The sequence below is a fragment of the Eptatretus burgeri genome, chromosome 9 (genome assembly GCF_056783735.1).
Source record: "Eptatretus burgeri isolate ZD-2024b chromosome 9, Ebu_testis_v1, whole genome shotgun sequence".
In the NCBI taxonomy this organism is placed as follows: Eukaryota; Metazoa; Chordata; class Myxini; order Myxiniformes; family Myxinidae; genus Eptatretus; species Eptatretus burgeri.
In genome coordinates, this window is record NC_140969.1 from 22,822,195 (window position 1) to 22,845,259 (window position 23,065).

At 47.9% G+C, this 23,065-nt stretch overlaps 1 protein-coding gene across 2 annotated transcripts in view; it reads left to right on the plus strand.

Moving 5' to 3' along the window:
* Positions 1 to 15,369: 15,369 nt before the first annotated feature.
* EXOSC5 (exosome component 5) overlaps positions 15,370 to 23,065 on the plus strand; it is a 25,460-nt gene continuing 17,764 nt past the window's right edge. Inside the window, exon 1 of one of the 2 annotated variants that reach the window (XM_085894373.1) lies at positions 15,370 to 15,636. In XM_085894373.1, the coding sequence (XP_085750499.1) occupies positions 15,540 to 15,636 (97 nt within the window). In that variant the 5' untranslated portion in view covers positions 15,370 to 15,539. The remainder of the gene's footprint in view (positions 15,637 to 23,065) is intronic. The other variant, XM_085894374.1, reaches the window with a different exon arrangement.

Consider the following 23,065-nt stretch of genomic DNA (forward strand, 5'->3'; position numbering starts at 1 on the left):
GGTGAGAAAGGGCTTTTACAGAAGATCCAGGTTGGAGTGAAGGAAATAAAGGAACAGCAAGGTAATCTAAGAGAAGATAAGGCTCTGGGTCCAGATAATATGCACCTGAGAGTATTGCGGGAGGTGGCTGAGCAGGTAAGCGACATGTTAACGGATATTTTCAATAGTTCACTGGAGTCAGGACAGGTACGGGAGGATTGGAGAGAAGAAAATGTAATACCGTTATTGAAGGATCCAGAAAAGAATTGGGAAACTATAGACCTGGTAGTTTGACTTCAGTTGTGGGGAAGATGTTGGAGACATTAATTAAGGACCAGATGAGGAACCATTTAAACAAATACAAACTAATTAAAGGTAGTCAGCATGGGTTTACCAAAGGTAGTTCCTGTTTAACAAATCTTTTAGAGTTCTATGAAACAGCGCCTGATTGGGTGGATGAGGCAAAGACAGTGGAGATAGTCTATCGACTTTAAGAAGGCATTTGATAAGGTACCACATCGGAGGTTGTTAGCCAAAGTGAAGGCTTGTGGAGTGGCTGGTCAGGTAGCTAATTGGATTGCAAACTGGCTTCGTGGTCGGAAGCAAAGAGTGGCTGTGAGTGGGAGGATATCTTGCTGGGAGGATGTAAGTATCGGGGTACCTCAGGGATCAGTACGCGGACAATTGCTATTCAATATTTACATCACTGATTTGGATAATTGGGTGAAGAGTAAGCTTTCCAAATTTGCAGATGACACAAAGCTTGGAGGTAAGGTGGATAGCAAAGGGGGAGGTGATCAGATACAGCAAAGTATTGATACTTGCACAGATTGGGCGAAAGACTGGCAGATGGAATTTAATCTGAACAAGTGTAAGGTGTCGGGGATGGGAAAGAACAATGAAAATAGAGATTACAGGATGCAAGGGGTAATTTTGGAGAGTGTCACACAGGAGAAGGATCTGGGGGTGGTCATAGATACGGGAGGTAAGCAGTCAGCGCAGTGCCAGGCAGCTCCAGGTAAAGCAAATCGGGTTTTAGGTTGTATTCGGAGGGGGATAAATTATAAATCAAAAGAGGTGGTGTTAACATTGTACAGGAATTTAGTGAGGGCCACATCGAGAATATTGTGTGCAGTTCTGGTCACATACTACTGAAGAAGGACATAGATGCCATAGAGAGGGTTCAGCGCCCGACTACTAGAATGATTCCGGGCCTAGCTCGACTCAGCTGATGAGCGGCTGAAGGAGACAGGGCTTTATGCACTAGAAAGGAGGAGGTTACAAGGAGATATGATAGAGATGTTTAAGATAATTAAAGGAATAGACAAAATAAGTGCAGAAGAATTATTCAACAGAGTAGACAGTGACGGGACCAGCGGCCACATAGCCTGAGACTAAAGAAGAGGAGAGTTGAGACGGTAGTAAGACAGGGGTCTTTTATTCAGAGAGTAGTTAATGCATGGTATGGTCTCCCTGGAAAGGTAGTGGCAGCAGAAACAGTCGATAAGTTTAAATTAGAATTAGATAGGTACCTGGAAGTATTGAAGAGAGAGAGGGGTATGGGGATGTTGGCAGGACTTCTATGTAGCTTGAGCATTGATGGGTGATTGTATGCCTGTGTGCAGTGTTGTTGGTGTAAAACTCGTCAAGGGGTGTTGTGTGGTTGAAATTGGTGTGGTGCTGATGTGGTGCAGGCATGATGGACCGAATGGCCTCCAACTGCATCTAATTTCCTTGTGTGTGTGTGCGCCACTTTATAACTGTTGGCAGTGATGACCAGGTACCAAGACGTCCCGCTTTGATGCAACCCCGCTTTGATTGGACACCTGATCCTAAACCATGATGTATATTGTTATTCAATTGAAATCAGAATGGGATTAAAATAAATTCAATTCAAATCAAATGGAAGCCAAGCCACTGTAGGTCCAGGACTGCACTGAAGTCATCAGATGGAACCGGAACAAGCAAAAAGCAAAGATGAAGTCATCAGGAGGAACCTGGATAGGATTCAGGTTTCAGCTGCTACTCCTCTCCCCTCAAACCAATCCAGGCACAGACAAGTGAGCTTCATTCAAAAAGGGGAAAAAATCAAAAAGAACCCAGATTAAAAAAATTAAATAATTTTGGCTGCTGTACCATGTGTCAGCTCAGGTTGAAATTTAAAACATATTCCCCATCACTGCTACAGTGCCTACAAAAAGTCTACACCCCTTTCAAATTTTTCACCTTTTGTTTCCTTATAGCTTGGAATTAAATTCCATTAAATCAGACTTTTCCCACCTTTATTTACACATCGTAACCCACAACTTCCAAGTGAAAAACGAATTCTACAAATTTCAGAAAATTAATAAAAAATACACCACGAGAACATCTTGGTTGGATAAGTAAACCACCCCCCTTAGAAAAGCAACTGTAAATGAGCTCAGGTGTAACCAGTTGCCTTCAAAATCACATAAGTTAATTGGCCTCCACCTGTGTTAAATTGTAGTGATTCTGATTATTTCAGAATAAAATCAGCTGTTCCTGTCGGTTTCCTCTGCTGGGGAGTGAATTTCACAGCAAAGACTCAACCATGGGAACCAAGGAGCTTTCAAAAGACCTCTGTGATAAAGTTGTGGAAAGGCACAGAACAAGGGATGAGTATAAAAAATATGTCAAAGGCCTTGAATATCCCTTGGACCACAATCAAGACAATCAATAAGAAGTGAAAGGCATAATATGGTACCACCAAGACCCTGCCACAGGTCGTGCCTCCAACCTGGATGACCAAGCAAGGAGGAGACTGATCAGAGAAGCCACCAAGAGGCCAATGGCAACTTTGAAAGAGCTATAGGCCTTTATGGCAAAGACTATTTACTGTTGTGCATGTGACAACAATATCCCAAGCACTCCACAAGTTTGGCCTGTATGGTAGGGTTGCAAGAAGGAAGCCATTCCTCAAAAAAGCCAACCTTAAGTGCCATTTGAGGAATGCAAAAAAACCACTCCGGAGATTCTGAAGCTACGTGGCAAAAACTTTTGTGGTCTGGGGAAACCAAGGTGGAACTTTTTGGCCGATATGCAAAATGTTACATTTGGCGCAAACCCAACACAGCACATCAACCAAAGACCACCATCCCTAATGTGAAGGATGGTGGTGGCAGCATCATGTAATGAGGATGTTTCTCATCAACACATTCTAGAGCACTTGCCAGAATAGAAGGGAAAATGAATAGAGCAAAATACAGAAAAATCCTGGAGGAAAACTTGCTGCCCTCTGCAAGAAAGCTGAAATTGGGACAGAAGTTCACCTTTCAGCATGACAATAACACAAAGCATACAGCCAAAGCTACACTGAAGTGGCTAAGCAGCAAAAAGATAAATGTTCTTGAGTGGCCGAGTCAGAGCCACGACCTAAATGCAATCGAAAATCTCTGCCATGACTTGAAGATTGATGACATCAATGCTCCCCACGCAACTTGACAGAGCTTGAACAGTTTTGTGCAAAATAATGGGCAAATATGTCCCAATCAAGGTGTGCAAAGTTGGAAGAGATCTATCCCAACAGACTCACAGCTGTAATTGCTGTCAATGGTGCTTCCACCAAGTGTATTAACTCAGGGGGATGGACACTTATCCAACTATGATGTTCTAGTTCAGTGTTTTAAATTAATTATATGAAATTTGTAGAATTTGTTTTTCACTTGGAAGTTGTGGGTTAAGATGTGTAAATAAAGGTGGGAAAAGTCTGGTGTAATGCAATTTAATTCCAGGTTATAAGGCAACAAAAGGTGAAAATTTTGAAATGGGGTGTAGACTTTTATCGGCACTGCAGATCATAAATGTGAAGTTTCATGTCAATCAATGAAGCGGTTCAAGAGAAATAATTTTTTTAAGATTTTCGCTCAATCTCGCATGGCTGTCAGACCCTGTGACCTATCAATTATTTGTGAAAACCCTGGTATCCCCAAGGCTTGGGGAAAATGTGTGTGAAATTTACCCTCAATCTGTCTAGCCATTCTGGAGAGGAGGATTTTTGGAGGTTTTAGGGTAAATCAAATATGGCTGCCAACCCATGTGACCTATGATATTGTTACGGCTGTGGAAATTCGCAATACACCATAAAGGGTCCTTAGATCAGTTATGACGATAAGTATATGTGTAGTTAGATTTCCCCACCGTTGTTTCGGGGGAATTTCCGTGTTCACCGGACTGCGATCCTTTGAGTTAGCCGTTTTTCTTTTCTCTATCATTATTTTGGACCAATCATCCCCCAACAACCAAATCGCCACCACCAACAACGCCCCCAAACAACTACACTGAACCACCACCACCTTCGCCTCTTTACCTCCACCACTCCACCCCACAAACATCGCTTCACCACCATTCTCAAACGACGCCCGCCAGCAACCAAATCGCCACCACCAACACCATTCCCAAACCACCGCAGCAAACTCCCACCAGCTCCGCCTTTCTACCACATGTCGTGTCATGGGCTGTGAATGGGTTCCTTTCGCCTCGAAAAGCGGATCAGGAATGATTCACGCCCACTTTTCATCCATCCAATGACTGAGCATCAGGTGGTGTAGCCCCGCCTCTGAACCCGCTGTGATCCAGAAATTTGCATATACGCTCCTCCCTCGGCCTATATAAGCGCGAGCATGGCGCAGCTCGCGGCAGTCAAGTGGGAGCAGTGGAGTGGCAGCAGCAGTGCGTCGACAGTCAAGTGTGTCGGTCGCGGCAATCAAGTCTGGAGTCGGTGGAGTGGCAGTCTGGAGAGGCGGGAGATGGGGCAGTCAAGTGTGTCGGTCGCGGCAGTCAAGTCTGGAGTCGGTGGAGTGGCAGTCTGGAGAAGCGGGAGACGGGGCAGTCAAGTCAAGCAGTGTGTCGGTCGCGGCAGTCAAATTTGGAGTCGGTGGAGTGGCAGTCTGGAGAAGCGGGAGACGGGGCAGTCAAGTCGAGTGCAGTGTCAGCGGGGCAGTCAAGTCGAGTGCAGTGTCGGCGGGGCAGTCAAGTCGGGAGACGGAGCTCAAAGCCGACGGGGAGCACCGGAGAGAGCTCACCGACCACGCCAGGGGCACGACGCCAGGCGCAGCTATGCTGACATTGCGGCTTGCCCGCCATCGCGCCACGAGGGTGCGGGTAAGACCCTTCAGTCTCGAGGACCTGGCCGCTCATCCAGGTTCCACGCACATTTGGTCCACGAACCTGTCTGCCACCCTTGCCTTTGAGGGTGGCTTTTTCCTTTGTTTTTGTGTAAATGCATGTGGTGGCGCCGTCTTATAAGTCGAATGGTCTAAGTGTGTGTGTGAATAAAGACTTTATTCGGTTGTAATTCTTGCTTTAATTGCTTTCACTGTATACGTGCCTGAATTACTGTATGGCTGTAAAATATGTGCTTGTCTGAGTGTGCAATAAATGTGCTTGTCTGAGTGTGCAATAAATGTGCTTGTTGAACTGTTCCCCATTTCGTTGCGTCCTTTCCCTTGTTTGAAAGTTCCATCTTGCATCACGGAAGGAATTCGTAGAAGGGTGTAAGTACCCGGTAAATAATCACGTCCGTCGGGGCCGGCGATAATATCGCTCGGTTATCACTGAAGCACGGAACGGACCGCTTGAGCGGTTCGTGTCCTAGGCCGGCCAGCGGTGAAGTACGATCACCCGCTTAACTACCCGCGCAGGTACTTAGGTAGGTCGAGTTTGGTGAACAACCCTATCCTGTGCGGGTGCCAATTGGCACGATTGTGGTGTGGTCGAAAGACCCACCCGTGACTAACTCCTGGCGGTAGTTCCAAGGAGGGTCACGACTGAATTGTCCGTTCCGGTGGGCGACGCGGTCGCGATTTGAGTTACGTGGCCGATCGCACGCCGGGCGGACCGAAATTCGTTACAATATCATAGATGGGAATGTTTTGTTCCTCATATATAGGCAGTCATTGCTGTAAAGTTTCACCTCAATCTGTTCAGCCATTTCAGAGAAGGTTTTTGAAGATTTTTTTTTCTAAAAAACATAATGGCTGCTGAACCACGTGACTGATGGTTGTGGACAGTAGCACAACCAATTTATCCCAGGATGGCCCTCAAAATTTTTCATACTGATCAGATGTAGCATTCTACTTCTGCAATTATGACATCATAAAAAATAGAACCTCATGTCCTGTGGCTCATCTGGATCAAGAGCAACAGTAACTCAAACCCTCCGCAGACCCTCTTAAACCCTAAATTTCTTAATGCCGTGAACAAACTTTGGTACATCATGGGTAATGAAGATTGTAGTCAACTTCAATCGAAATTGTATCTGCAGTTTCGGAGAAGAGAACAAATACCTATTTTGGGGGGGTCAACCCCCAACCCAATAGACCCCCTTGATGAGCGCAGATTTTTATGCAGATGATAAACTTTGGTACATCACGGATGATGAAGGTTGTGGTCAAGTTTCATCGATATTGTATCTGCAGTTTCGGAGAAGAGAGCAAATACCTATTTTGGGGGGTCAACACCCCTCCTCCCATAGAACCCTTTCATGATTGTAGATTTTGTTGTGGTCGATAAACTTTGGTACATCATGGGTGAGGAAGGTTGTGGTCAAGTTTCCCCGATGTCGTGTGTGTAGTTTCGGAGAATAGATCAGGTACTTTTTTGGGGGGGGGGTCAAACCCCACCCTGTAGACCCCCTTAATGAGTGCAGATTTTGATGCGGTCGATAAACTTTGGTACGTCTGACGTGATGAAGGTTGTGGTCAACTTTCATCAAAATCGTATGTGGAGTTACGGAGAACAATGCAAATACCTATTTTAGGGGCTTCAACTCCAGGGGGGGTTTTGGGGGGGTCCAGGGGCCTACATATGGCCATCCCCAGGCAGGTGCCTGACAAATCTCCATCTCCTTGAGATGCTGATCAACCTGCTGCAACCATGAGAAACATAGTCAGCCCATTGGCCTCCTCCACTCACGAGGCTCCCCTGCTGAGAGAGCCTGGTAAGCAGAATCAGCATCAGAATAACGAGCCACATGTTCATGCAGCTGCAGCTGATGCTCACGGACTATACAGGTAACAAATCTCATCTGCCCTACTGACATGATCTCATCTCATTCAAGTTACCCTGAATGGTTAATACCCAAGTACACTGGCACTCATTTCACCAACATCAGAAGGATGGCAGGCTGAGTCAAACCCACCTGGTGTTAAAACAACAGGGGCTGAAACTCAGGACCTTGAGGTCCCAAGCCAGCCACCTTAATTGCTAAGCCAACACCAGGCTATAAAATCTGCCCAACAGGTTAATAGTTCTATTATTTAAGAGCAATGGAACCAATATGCCTGGTATTGGTTTAATGCTTAGGGTGGTGGGCTTGGGATCCTAGGATCCTGAGTTCAAATCCTCCTTGGCTGTTTAATTAATACCAGGTGGGGTTGACTCTGCCTGTCATCCTTTCAAGGTTGGTAAAATGAGTGGCAGCTTGCTGGTATCCTGTGTTGGAGTGGCAACTTGTCCAGGATTGTGCCCAATAGCCAAGGAGACTGCTTATGCAGCACCAATGCTCTGCACAGAGGATGATCCTGATGGATGGATGGAATGGAACCAGTTCCTGATGACCACACAGGGATTCATCAAAACACGGAAATATTTTAACAAGTGTGGAAGAAAACTCACTCACAGGGTCTTTTTACAATATATTTTAACAGAGTTGAATCACTTATACATACGTATGGAGAGAGGCACTCCAGCAATCTTGAAATCCTCTCTAAGTATCCCAGCTCAGGCTCTTTTATACTAAAATGAGGACAAATGGGGGCAGTATGTGAGATGGCTGGACAAACAAGATAAGATAAGAAATATAGTAGCGATGTTCAGTCTCTTGGTTGAGGAGTCGCTTGCTCAAGGCTTTAAATCAGATAAGAACTGTGGTGAATCAGAATTTGGACAATGCGGAGAAAGCACAAACAATTCTCAGGATGATAAAACAAAGTTTCAACAGAACTGATGTCCAAACAGTTGCATAGATAAAAGGATGTGAACAATTTCCCCTACATGTTCTCACATTCCAAATAGCTCAACTACTAAGAACCAGTTGGTTCAAAGAGCCATATGCTTTTACTTTGAAAATTGTGAGTTGCACACCAACAACCACAAGGAACTCTCCTCCTGGGCCACATGAACCAACGATATGACACTGGGGCGAGGGGGAGGGGACTATATCTATCTAAACAGGTGCTCAAAACATTTCATCAAGGGAATTACACCACACTTACACCAGCATGTACAATCAAACTATTATAATGTATCCCCCTTTAACACACGAGACTAGATCTGTAACAATATGTTTGGTAGTAGATCGATGAAATTAAAGTGTTGGAGAAAGTGGGAGGATTGTTTTTAGAGTCCCCTATTCTGCATGGTGGGTGAACATAAATCCCTTTGATACCATCTGCATTATTTTGAACTTAAAAACGGTGGTATTTTGGCCTCTTTGGCATGTGCATGGCCCTTTCCCCAGAATTGGGACACTTAATCTTGTGAATGTTATTTAGGAACTCGTGAAGAACCCATTCTTAAACATGATGATAAGATAATTCCCTTGGAATTGGCCTATTTTAGCATGATTTATTCCCGCTCCCCACGGGAGTGGTGCAATGCCATGCATATCACATGCACAGTCCCCATTTCAATCACTTTCACCATGGCCACTATGGAGAGTGAGCACGCCAAAGATTAACTTAACGAATGACCACCATGGTTAAGGCAATTTAACTACAAAGCACACCCGAGTGGAAAATGTGCTTTGCACTCTGAACGAGGTCTAAACCATGTCAGTTATAAATTACATCAGTTTAATTCCACCAGGGTTATCAATATACATAGAGGAAGAGTAGTGAGAGGAAAATCAGGAGTCAATCTGATCAGAGATGACTCCAAAGATGGAAAGGAACCAGCCAGCTACCACAATACAACATGCACACATTCAAGGTGATTACCAGGCAGGACAACACTGGCTTAAGATCTTATGGTTTTGACTTTGAACCCCTGTCTTTCCATGAAAGTAACAACAGGTGGGTTGACTCAGCCTGTCATCCTTCCAAGGTGGGCAAAATGAGTTCCAGCTTCCTGGATTTTGTAGCCATTCGAGTGCTTGTCAAATTGAGACGAAATTTTCACCAGAGGAGCAACCACTCATGTAGAATGTTTTATTGATAATTATGACATCATATGTCATGTGGTGTGGCAGGCATGTTGGAAAAATGGGGGAAAATTTAGACCTCTTTCTTTGAAACCACACCAAGGAAGAAATTGCAACTTAGCACACGGCAAGTACTCCTCATGGGAAATAAGTGTAATTTTATTTAATGATGTCATAGGCGTCTTCATTATGACATCATAATTGCACATCAAGAACGCTACATCTGATCAGTATAAAAATGTCTGAGGGTCATCTCAGGATAAAATGGTCCACAGAAAAACATTTGATGATGTCATAGACCACGTGATTTGGCAGCCATATTGTTATTTTTTCATTAAAAATAAAAACCTTCAAAAATCTTCTCTGAAGTGGCTGAACAGATCAAGGTAAAAATTTACACGTATGACCTCCTATCCATGACGAACAAAAGGTTCACACAGATGATGTCATAGGTCACATGATTTGGCAGCCATATTGGATTTACCCAAAAGCCTATAAATATCTTTGCCAGAACGGCTGGACAGATCGAGGGGAAACTTCATGCAAATGTTCCCTATGCCATGGGTGGACAAGTTTGTTTTTTTTTTTTTTTTTTTTTTTTTTTTTTTTTTTTACCTTGGTCGAGGCTCGTATGAGAGCTAACACACAACTGACAGCAAGGAGGCATGAGACAAGAGGGGTGGGAGTGGAAGGGACAAAACATTGGGGAACAGACACAGGTGAACTGTGGAAGGGAGAGGGATGGGGATGGGACGGGGAACATGGCGAGGAGAAGATGGACATTACAGGGACTTTCAGGAAGGAAAGCAGGAGAATTGAAGGAAGTGGGCTTGGGTGGATTATCGGGGTAGAAAGATCGAGGATTTGGATGGGGGAAGATAAGAGGTGGTGGTGAACAGCTGTTTTGAAAGCCTGGAGGGAAGAATGGGAAAGAATAGAGTGAGGAAGTTTATTCCAAAGGCGGGAAAAAGAGGAATGAAAGAGTGAAGATGAGCAGTGATTCGTGATTTTGGTAGTTTTACCAGAAGGGGGTTGTTGGCGGACCTTGAGCGCCCTGTGGAAATGTGGTTGGGACAAATCGCAGAGAGAGCAGGGGGCAAGGCTGGAGAGGAGTCGGTAGAAGACAGAAAGACCACCGACCAACCTGCGGTGATTGGAGTGAGAGGCCCAAAGACTCAGCTTCATTGCGGGAGATGCCAATGATCTTAAAAGCCCTGGTTTCGACAGCGTGAAGTCGAGAAAGGTGGGAGGCAGGAGCACCAGCCCAGAGGGGAGAGCAGTACTCCATCAGGCTACGGACAAAAGCTTTGTAAGTAGTCAGGAGCTCAAGAGGGCCGAGGAAGGACTTTGCACGACGGAGGATTCCCAGTCGGCGACTGGCTTTTGAGGCGAGGTTGGAAATGTGACTTTCCCAGGAAAGGTCATGGCAGATAGTGAGACCCAGAAGCTTGAAAGAAAAGACTTCTTCCAGAGGATTGTTGAGAAAGTGGATGGGGGGTTTTGTAAACGGTCCTTTCGAAGAGACATAGTGAGAGTGTGAGATTTGTGTGGATTGAAAGATATGTTCCACGTGTTGGACCAGTTTGTGATTTTATCCAGATCTGCAGTGAGCGAAGAAGCTGCTGCTTGCCGGTCTGAGGGATGACAGATGGTACGGCAGAGGGTGGAGTCATCGGCAAAGAGAAATAGAGGATTTTCCAGAGAGTCCGAGAGATCATTGATGAAAACCAGAAAAGAACAGGGCCCAGAACGCTACCTTGAGGAACTCCAGCCTGCACAGGAAGAGGGGATGAAAGAACTCCATTTAGGGCCACACGTTGACTGCGACAGGAGAGGAAGTCTACGAGCCATGAGTGGAGATGGCCTTGAATACCATGGGAAGAGAGTTTGGTGAGTAGGGCAGGGTGCCAGACTGTGTCAAAAGCACGTGATATGTCCAGGGATACGGCTCGGATTTCCTGTCTGGCATTGAGGACCTCCATCCATTGATGGGAGAGCAGTAGCAGCATATCCAGGGTAGAGTGACCTGGTCTGAAACCAAATTGATGATTGGAAATCAAGCCATTGGAGAAGAGGAAGGATTTCATGTCTGAAGCAATGATGGATTCCATAACCTTGCTGATGATTGGGAGAAGGCTGATTGGTCTGTAGTTACAGGGATCTGTTTTTGCACCTTTTTTATGCAGGGCAGTGATGTTAGCAGATTTCCAAGCAGATGGCAGATGACCTTGGGAAAATGAGAGGGTGAATAGAACAGAGAGAGGGTGAGCAAGAGCAGAAGAGCAGGCTTTGAGGACACGTGGGCTGATGCCGTCTGGACCGGTTGCAGAATCTGACTCGAGGTTTGAAAGCAAGCTCTCCACCTTGTCAGGAGAAAAGGATACAGAGTCCAGGGACAGTTGGGTGCGACTGGGTAAAGTGGGTAGAGATAGTGATGGGTTTGGGACACAAGATTTAGCTGCAAACACCGAGTTTAGACATTCAGCTTTATCACGTGTGGAATCAGCAGTGCGGCCATTTGAGGTAAGGGAGGGGATGGAGGGGAACATACACCAGAAACAGATTTGATTAAACGCCACCAGGATTTTGAGGAGGGAGAGAGGTTTGAGAGTTCAGACTTGAGATGAGAAAGATGTTGTTTTCTGGCTCTCCTGAGGGTAGATACACACTTGTTCCGAGGCTTTGTGGAAAGAACTGAGATTGCCCTCAGTTGGGTTTGCTTTCCATGAGGCAAAGGCAAGTTGTTTCAGGACAACTGCCTCGCCACAAGCTTCAGTAAACCAAGGGCGGGAGGAAGGGTAAGACAACTGAACACGAGAGGGGATAAATCTGTGCATGAGGGAGAGCAAGTTTCTTTGAAAGAATTCCCAGGATGAGTTGATGTTTGAGAAAGTAGTGATAGGAGACCAGTCTGTAAGTTTGATGGCTGCTCGGAGACCCTGCCAGTCGGCTTGAGTGAAATGCCAGACTCGACGGCGGTGAGGTGGTTCTCTGATGACAGCCAGAGAGATGTCCACTTTAACAAGGACGTGGTCAGAAGAACCAATTGGAGCGAAGGAAGAGCAGCAGATATTGTCAGGGAAATTTGTCAAAATCAGATCCAGAAGAGATGGAGTACCATTGGTTGAGATCCGGGTCGGGAAGTTGACCGATTGAGTCAGTCCCAATGAGTCACAGAAAGCTTTTGCTGATGTCCCATGGCAGGTGAGAGAGGTACCCACACCTAGCCAACTGGCGTGATGACAATTGAAGTCGCCACATAAGAGGAAGAGAGAGTTTGGATGAGAAGATAGAAGATGGTCCATGTTTTCGGAGAGTGAGGTGTAGATGGAGTCATCACTGTTCGGTGGACGGTACAGTACACATATAAACATGAGGTGGGAGTGGAGGGGAAGCCGAAGCCAGAGGTATTCCTGGGGGTGTGGGGGAGTGAGAGCAGTGCAGGGAGAGTGAGGAATAGAGTCTTTGATGAAGAGAGCAACACCTCCACCAGGACGAGGCTCAGGTCTGTCATACCGTAAGAGGGAGTAACCAGGGAGAGATACTTGGGAGTCAGACACGTCTTGGGAGAGGAAAGTTTCTGTTAGGCAGATAATGTCTGGTTTGTCAGTGGCAACCTGCATGGAAAGATCTGAAAGGTTTGAGCGAGAATAATTAAATCTTGTTAAAGAATAATTGATAGGTCACATGGTTTGGCAGCCATATTGGATTGAAGAAAAAAACTAAATAATGCTTTTTTCTGGAACCACTTAATCAATCGACGTGAAACTTCACAATTATGATCCAGTAGTGATAAGGAATATTTTGAAATTTCAACTTAATCGAACGCATGGTCTGGCAGCCAGAATTATAAATTTTTTTGATCTGGGTTATTTTTTTATTTTTTTGAATTAGGCTCACTTGGCTGTACCTCGATGTGTTTGAGGGTAGAGGAGTAGCAGCTGAAATGCAAATCCTATCTAGGTTCCTCCTGATGACTTCATCTTTTCTTTTGGTTGTTTGATTTCCTTGTGATTACTCCAATGTAGGACTGTACCTATTTGGCCTTCCATTTGATTTGAATTTAATTTATTTTAATCCCATTCTAAATTCAATTGAATGAAAATAATAACAAATATCATGGGTCAGCGTCAGGTGTCCAATCAAAGAGGGGTTGCATCAAAGCGGGACGTCTTGGTACCCGGTCATCACTGCGATCAGTGAAAATTATGACTCTTATTAATGACGTAACACACCAATACACAAACGCCACACAAAATATACCACACAAAAAAGTCCTGGCAAGGGTCTGAAAATCTCTGATCGCTCTTTTTCTTGTTTATTTACTGCACATGGGAGGATGCCGTTAAACTGACCCTACCTGAGACTCTACCCAGAACAGGCAGAGAAAGACACTCAACTGACGAGTATCTGGAAGCTATGGCAGATGATCAAGAATAATGTCAACTCGATGTGCTGCTGTCCACAAATTGTGAGAGTGAGAGTGAATTAATTGGTGCAATTGGTGTAGTGGAGGACTGACAATGAATTTAAGTTACAGTACACCGTACATAAACAATAACGCATGTAAACAATAGAAGCAGGACAGTACAGAATTGAAAATTTAATTGTGACGCCATTCCACATCCAGTACGTAAGCTGTCCACCATTACGGAGGAGGGGGGCTGGTGGCAAGACTTAATTCGTCAAGAGCAAATAATCTGTCGTGTACTTTTCATTGGGGCCAATTTGTTCGTACTTTTACATCATGAACTTTGTTCCATTTACTCGTCCAATCAATGGCAGTTGTGTAAGCATGGGTTTTTAGATCCTGGTGGAGGATCTCTGTCTTACTCACGTTGTTGTTCTTGTGGACTTTTTTGTTTCACAGCCTACAGTTTTCATCGACACTTCCTGAAACTTGGCATACATATGTAAAAATACCCTGCGCAGACAGTAACGATGTCCGATTTTGAAAATTCCGCCGAGAAAAAAAAAGTTATGACGTCAAAATATCTCCGCTAATGGAAATCGCCTAAAAAATTATCTCAAACTAGGCAAGCTTTTTGAATTCTGTTTGCGGGACTCGAACAGGGCATAAGCAGAGATGAATTACCGCACATATGATACATCACTATGACGTCATATCAATTTTTATGACGTCATATCAATTTTTATGACGTCATTCCTATTTTTTGACATTTTTTGTTTCACAACCCAGAGTTTTCATCGGATATTCGTGAAACTTGCCATGTATATGCAGAAAGCCCACGCGCAGGCAGTAACCATCTCCGATTTTGGAAATTCTTCCGAGAAAAAAAAGTTGACGTCATAATATCGCCGCTAATGGAAATGGCCTATACCATTATCTCCGAAACTAGGCAAGCTGTTTGAATTCTGTTTGCGGGAATCAAGCCGGGCATTCGCTCGGTTGTCCCCAAATCAACCCCTTCCTCATGTCGTGATACACAAGCGCGTGAGTTCCCGTCCATTTCGTGAATCAAATCCCGTTCTCGCGCATCGCGAGATTTGAACGGCAGCGTCATGACGCTGGATGACGAAACAGGTCACGTGCTCTCAGCCTTGCCGAGCGTGTGAATGACTCATCCACGGGAAGTTGAGGAAAGTGGGCGTGGCAAATCGCCCACCTGACAGGATAAATTATGTTAATATACTAAGTGGACCAATTCGAACGCATATTGACTTTGTGGGAGTCCTGTTTTCTCTCTTAACGTGAATAATAATAATAATAATAATAAAAAAATCAATATTCGCGAAAAAAGGTGGAAACACAGTTTAGAAATCTACCAGTAAATATCACGACAATGTAACAGGTGAGCGAGCACGTGACCTCGAACTCACGCGGAAAACGAGATCTCGTTCAGACGACATTTAATAATATAGAAATGGATAATAATCAATCAGAAGGAAAGGAATCAGGGACGGATTAAGTTACCGAGTATCTTTGTAGCGTTTGTAAGCCGGCCGTTCCTTTCAACGGTTTTGAATGGAGTGCTTGCTTGAGTGCTTAAGCCATTTGGCGAGCGCTCCACAAGAAATTTGGTAACTTAACACACCCCAGTTGTTCGGTCTACTCTGCAGGATGTCCTATGCTGACTGAACCAAAAGCACTTAGTTCAACTGTGCAAATCGTTAAATTCGTTGAAGAACCGAAGTCTACCGGAAGTCAACGGCTCCATTTCCTGTCGCCGTGTTTCGGTGCGTGGCGTAGATAGAGTCATGTAGCTCTGAAAGCGCCGGTGAGTCCCAATGGAAGAAGAAAGATAAGGAAAAGAGGAAAAAAGAAGAGTAAGAATAATAATACGAAAAAGAGTAATAATAATAATAATAAGAAGCACAATCAGAAGGTAAACGCCACAGGGATTTTACGGCACGTGACGGACCCTCGCGACGTCTGCGTATGGAGACTTGCGCGTCCACGGGTTTACATCTCCCGGCGGGCTCGTGCGAACTGTCGCTTCTGTCACGGCCGGACGGCTCAGCATGCTGCTCGAGAGGTACGTTTAAACTCTGCGTGTTCCAACGGTGTTTGCACCGTGTGGAGGGCGAGTGGAGAGCGCTGGTTGGTTCGCGTATAGCGACACGGTGGCGGCTGAAAGACGCATGGTGTGGAACCGTTACACGCGAGCGTCATAGTCGGCACTGGACTTGAACATTGATCATTTGGTCGACGTGTCGGGACTCGAACATCAGGTAGCACGACTTATCTGACACAAGGAGGGGAAGCCAGCGTTCCCGGTGATCTTGTCATCCTGTTGGCATTTTGAAGGAATAAAAAAAAAACTTTTTTGTGGAGGCCTAAAACACTTCCCCTCGACCCACGAAATAATGGGGTCGGGGATCATTTAATACTACCTTTCACGGAGCTCCAAAGGCTCAGGCAGTCTTGAGCAATTCAAAAAAATAAAAATAAAAAAATATATATTTTCTTCAAAATTTTCCTCATCACACCCCCAAAAACACTCACTGATGAACCTCCAAGTTTGACGAACATCCGTTCGGCAATCTCTGAGAAAAGTGGCTGAAAACACACACACGCACACACGCACACACACGCACGCACGCACACACGCACACACGCACACACGCACACACACACACACTGAACCTCCAAGTTTGACGAATATCCGTTTGGCAATCTCTGAGAAAAGTGGCTGAACACGAACACACGAACACACGCGCACACGCGCACACGCGCACACGCGCACACACGCACACACGCACACACACACACACACACACACACACACACACACACACACACTGAACCTCCAAGTTTGACGAATATCCGTTCGGCAATCTCTGAGAAAAGTGGCTGAACACGAAGACACGAACACACGAACACACGAACACACGAACACACGAACACACACACACACACACACACACACACACACACACACACACACACACACACACACACACACCTATATTAATATTTCGGCACGCCCCTTTCTTTGTTCCACCATCAGATTTTTGTTACTGCATGAAATGAAACAAGATTTGGCACATATACTAATGATATTATTGTCTTCCTGAAGAGGCCCCTCAAAATTCGTTTTGATGTATTTGCACAAACTCCAACCGATTCCATTCAAATTCGGTACGATTATGGCTTTTGGTCCAACTTAGGTCATTGGCCATAAATTCTTTCCATCACACTTCCGATATTCGAAAAAAATCGATTAATCGATATCCCTTATGGGATTTTCCATTCAAATCCACTCAAGTTTAAGGCCTACGGGGGACGCAAATTTCCACTTTGCCCCGGGCACTGTTTACCTCTGCTCCGCCAAGCTGTTAGGGTTTGGGTTTGGGTTAGTGTTAGGGTTAGGGTTAGCTACCCTAACACTAACCCTAATAGCTAACCCTAACGCTAACCCTAACCCTTACCGCTAACCCAAACTGCAACACTAACCCTAACCCTAACCCTAACTGCTAACCGCTAACAGCTATTCAGGAAATTTGCAAGAAAGCCCGGGCAACGCCAGGCTTTATTGCGAGCCCGAGCAACGCTGGGCATTGCTACTAGTATAAAATATATATATATATATATATATATATATATATATATATATATATATATATTGTTGTGGTTACCAGATTCGCAAACCACCATTCAGGTCCCTAAGGTGAGGTATCTCGGTAAGTGCATGTGTAGTTAGGCCCGAACCCGTTGTCTAGTGGGAATACATGTCATTTATACGTGCTGCGACTCTTCAGGATAGCCGTTTTTCTTTTACTATCTTTATTTTGGACCAATCGCCACCATCACAACCACAACAACAACCACCAACCACAACGCCGCTTCACCACAACAGCCATGACCTTTACCGTCACAACTCGCCACCATCGCATCACCGTCATCTCGCGCCACTCATGGGCACCGATGCTGGACTCGTGTAGGACGCGCGTCGAACAGCGTGTACAAAATCACGGATTTTGTGCTTCAAAAACGGATCCAAAACGACACACGCCCACTTTTTGCCGTCCAATCGGTGAGCGAGGGGCGAATTGGCCCCGCCCCCAGGGCGATCGATATATGCAAATTTGTGGATCAAAAAGCCTTCACGCCCACTTTTTGTCGGGCCAATGGGGAGCGAGTTGAAAGGTCAAAGGGAGGGGGTCAAAGGCGAAGTTACGGGGGGATAAAAGGACGGTGTTCGTCAGTCAGAGGGTTGTTGCAAACGGGAACGAGAAGGAGTCGGAACAAGAAGAAGTCTGGAGCCCGAAGCCTGCAGTGGCTGGAGAAGCAGAAGAGAGTCAGCAGAACGGGAACGAGAAAGAGTGAGTAGTAAGAAGTCGGAACGAGGAAGAAGGGAGTCGTAAAGGTCGGAACGAGGCGAAGGAGAGTCGGAACGGAGGGGACGAGCTGTGGAGGCGGCGAGTCGGACGAAGGGTGCTCGCGTCGTGCAAGGAGCTGCGCGCCCGAGGGAGGCCGGCAGCGCGACCTGGCCGAGGTGGAGACGCTCGTCGCGCATATAAAAAGATCCTCCATACCCCGAGCATCAGCAACCCCCCTCCTGTTTTCCCCCCGCGCTGAGATAGTGCGACCAAGGGGGCCCCGTTCCCACCCCCTGCCAGGCACTGTCCACGAGGCCCGCGGGTTGCGGGGCCATCGCCGCTCCGCGTCTCATCACCAGACGGGTAGGCCCGACCAGGTCTCGGCCCCAGGCCTACCTCATTCTTGAGGGTATTTCTTTTCCTTGGTTTTGGGTATGTGTTGTCGGCGCCGTCTGTGAAGTAGAATTGTATAAGTGTTGCCGTGTGCTCGGTAGTCGGAATTAGCTCTGCACTGTGTTTTCACTTTTATGTTTGCTTTTTATGTAAATGGAATTGTGTTTTCTTTTTTTTGTGTGCATTTGGTGGAATTGTATTTGTGTGCTTCCCGTGTGCCGAGAATAAACGTGCTTTATTGTTGAACTGTTCTCCCGCTTCGCTTCGTCTTTTCCTCCATTGAATCCCCATCTTGCTTCACGTGAAGGGTTGGTAGTGGGCTGAATACGCCCGATAATTAATCGAACCGTCGAGGTCGACGATAACACCGCTCGGTTATTCTGATAGTACGGAACGGGTCGCTTAAGTGGCCCGTGTCCGAAGTCGACCTGCGGCGAGGTGCGATCGCCCGGTCTACCCTCCGCGTGGGTACTTAGGTAGTTCGAATTTGGCGAGCAACCCTATCCCACGCGGGGGCTGATTGGCTCGATCGCGGTGAGACCGAAAGGTCCACCCGTGACTGGTTCCCGGCGTTAGTCCGAGAGGGTCACGACTGGATTGTCCGTCCGGTGGGCGACGCGCCGCGATTCGAGTTACGTGGCCGTCGCACGCCGGCGGGCGCGAAGACCGCAACACTGGTGTCAGGTCGTGCGATACAAATTCATCGCCCTCCTCGCGGCACTGGTATCGGAGAACAGGAAAACGGGCTCTCCTGTCTCCGGCTAAATTTACGGGAATCGGTCCAGGGGTGAGAGAAGCGACCCCCGATTCCCTCCAAATTACGAGCGAGGCGAAATTAACCCTTCACGAGAAGCAAGATGGCGTCTCAAGGCGAGCGGGAGCCGGGGGTATTAGAAATGTATATGTGTAGTAATGTAGAGTCCATGGTCCAGGATGGAATCCCCGAGCAGGAAATGTTGATTGTGCAGGAACACGGACTCGCCCAACTGAACCCAGGACCCGAGGTGGGTGCGGCGGCGGCCGCGGTGTATGACACCTCCCCCCCCCCTCTCCACCAAGACCCTTCCCCAACCTTTGCCGAAACGGCTCAGCTGAGTGCATCCAACATGGCCCAGCTATGCGCCATGCTGGCGGCAATGAACAAACAAATGAATGAAGTGAAAACGACGATGGATACAAATACAAATGAAATGAAAAACGAAATGAAAGGCATGAACAAACAAATGAACGAAAAGATGGATACAAATACAAATGAAGTGAAAACGACGATGGATGCGAATACACAGCAAATGAGGGAAGAAATGAAAAAGCTGCGGGGTGAGACGCAGAACATGGGCCGAAGCCTGCAGGCGGGCATGAAGGCCGTGACCGGGGAGATAAAAATGGCGACTCCACGTGTGGGAGCAAACGAGCTGGATGGGGGTGCAACGGCTGACAGGCCTGCGGTGGAGGCGGGTGAAAAAATAATTCGTGGAACGTGTTTGGCGAGGGTCGTGACGATGACCGAAAGGGAAAAATTAAATGGGGAGACCAAAACGTGTGAGACGAGACACGAGGTGACGACAACAGAAATAATAGTGGAGACAAGGGAGGTAAAGGGTGAAGAGTTGGCAGTGACGGTAGCCGGGAAGGGAACGACAGAGGAGAGACTGCACGGTGAGGACGGGGTAAGTGACGCACACACACACACGGAGGTAGTGGAGGATAATGGGGGTGAGCTCGCGGAGCGTGTTGGGACCCGGTGCGAGCAGCTGGATGGCCTCCTCCAGGAACGAGGGGAGGGAGTATGCCCCCTTGAGGCGAGTCACGACCAGGTGAGTTCGGTCGTGTTTTGCGAGGTTGAGGGGACGAGTGCTGTGGACGGGTGCACGGAGAGCTTGGGGGGTATAGAGGCCCCGGAGACCCTTGTGGGGACACGAATCCCCAGTGTGGTTGTCCCTGTGTGTGTGGTGCAAGGTGTGAGTGCGGCACCGTGTGTGGAAGCGACCCCGTGTGTGAGTGGTGTGGTGGCGATGGTGCCAGAGTGCGTGCTTCCCAGCACGCCGTGTGTGGATGAGGCACGGAGTGTGAGTGAGGTACCGCGGGTGAGTGCCCCCGCGTGTGTGGATGAGGCACGGTGTGAGAGTAGTGAGGCACGCGTGAGTGAACGGCCGTGTGCAAGGTCGCTGTGTGCAAGGGAGACCGTGTGTGTGAGAGAGCGGTATGTGAGGGAGATGTCGGTTGGCATGCGGGAGCACGCAGCCGCATCTCCCGGTGTGAATGTGATGGTGTGGACTGTGTGCGTCGTAACACGCAGGTGTGCGTGGGTGGAATGGAGACGACGACGGCGACAGAGGAGAGAAAGCCGGGTAGCGGCTGTGGTTGTTTCGAGGACCGTGCCGGGTTCACCCAGCAGTGAGCACGCGGTCCGTGCTGTGCAACGCACGAGACCGCCACGTGCTCGCTTGCGAGAGTGAAGTCCCGGTCCGGAAACGCACGCGGTGGATTTGCCGATCCCGCGGACGGACAAAGTTTAGGCAGGTAAACGGATTTGGAGCGGACGGGTTCTCCACGCGATCGTGTGTGTTCAGCTCCAACGGGCAAAGCACATGTGTTCGCGTGGGAAACCCCTCGAGACGTGTGGCTTGTGTTTTTTTTTTATGCGCACGGTGACGTCATGGCTGCACGTGGGGTTGGAATCCGGCAGGAGGGGTATCTCTGCCGGATGGTCCCGTCCAAGGAGGGACGAGGAACACGTGCAGCTGCATGACGTCACGGGCAGGTGCAAAGTGCGCGAGCTCTGAGTTGCCGCGCAGGTGCTGCGCATGGAAAAAAAAAAAAAAAAAAGCAAGCCTCACTTTCGGGTGTACAGGATTCCTGGGCAAGGGGTGAAAGACCCCCTTACCCGGGGCACAGGATGGAAACTAGTTAGGGGGAAGGGTTAGCTTAGTTAGACCGACTTCATGGGGCGGGGGTAAGTCCTCATGGAGTCCGTGGAATGGATTAGGTAGAGGGATTGTAGCCAGATTTAGGTTGGGAAATAAAATGATTGATTTGGAGACATGGATAGACTTATGAATGTGTAGTGGGGACGTAGCTTAGCTACGTAGTGTTAAAAGGAACGTGCTGTAGTTTAAGGGACGACGTGGGAGCACGAGTTAGTTAGGGGATGTAGTTAGGAGGATGGCAGAGTTCAGTGGTGTGTGTGTTGAAGAGTTGGTGAGTTGTGAGGTGAGTACTTGTTGAGTGAGTGAGGCCAGCGGGTCTGTGTGAGTGGAGTGAATGGGGAATGCATGGTGCGATGAGTGATTGGGGGGAGGAGTGACTCCCGCCCAAGGGACCCCGGGGTCAGTGTAGAGTGAGTTAGGGGGTTAGTCAAATTGAAAAATGGAGGTTGTTTTGTTGTTGGTGGGAAAGTAGGCTCGAGACCCATTTGGAGGGGTGCAGGAGCCCTGTTGACGGGCTTGGGAGCGTGGCTGCGAAAGGTGAGTATCGCTGAGTGGGTACCCCGGGCACCAGGCTAGTCGGCCGCGGTAGGCCATGGGCCCATGGGGGGCCGGGATAGAGTAGTGGGCACGGGTGCGCCTGCTTGGTGCGGGGGCCCGGGGCGCCATTAGCTGCGTGGGCAGTGCAGTGGGCACGGGTGACCCTCGGAAAGGGGCCCGGGAGGCCGGCCTGCCACGTGTGCGTTTCAGGGGAGGTGCCATGGGGGGCACTCCCGGTGTTAGGGAGCTGGTAGGCTCGGAGGCAGTGTAGTGCCCGGGGGTGCCATAGCGGGAGATTCGGCAGAGGGTCGTGCCTGCCAAAGGGAGCCACGTGTCCCAGCCAGGAGACCGTGTGAGGGCACGGAGAGAAAATTGGGGGGTGAGGCCCGAAATTGTGAGGACACCAACACAGGCGACGGGAATCTGGGTTGTTAGAACCAATAGTTTAAGCGAGAGGCGCTTGTTGAAAGCCCCGGGGTAGTTTAACAGTTAAATGGTTAGGGTAGATTAGGAGATGTACCCCTCCGCACCATCCATCCCCTCGCTGTCGTTGTGGGCCGCTGGACCCACTTTGGTTATAGATCGCCGAACTCTGGGGAGGCCATTCTGAGGCTTCGTTGGGCCTCGACACAGGACGTTAGCTCTCCCTTATTCCCCTCCGGGAAGGGAACGTAGGGGTTGGGAGTAGGCTAGGTGACAGGATAGGTTAGCCGAACAAGGACGATAAAGGGGGTTAGGGGACGATTTTTAGTGGGGAAGTAAAAATAAAAACAACAAAAAAAATAAGTGGGGGCTAAATTGGTTTTTCACAAATTAAGGGAGTGGGTATGTACAGTGACAGGCAAAGGCGATAGGTTGGGAGGGAGACAGGAAGGTAGGTCCGAGCCCGCCTTCCAAGTGGCCAGCACCACCGCACTCCCTCCACCAACCTCCATTGAACGGCAAAAGCTGGCCAGCTTCATCGGCAGCTGTTGTTTTGCTGCAAGGCCTGTGCCATCGGCTGGCCGTGTTTTTCTTCAAGGCCTGTGCCGGCCAACTTCATCGGCAGCTGTTGTTTTGCTGCGAGGCCTGTGCCGGCTGGATCATCGGCAGCTGTGTGCTGCAAGGCCTGTGCCGGCCAGTTCAGCTGCTGGCTGTTTTTCTTCGAGGCCTGTGCCGGCCAGTTTGTCTGCCGGCTGTGTTTGCCTGCAGCGGCCTTCTTCTGCGGGCTGTGTTTGCCTGCTCACCTTTGCCATGCCATGCCCACTGCCCATGTTCACAAGCCCCGTTCAATTTTTGCTTTGCC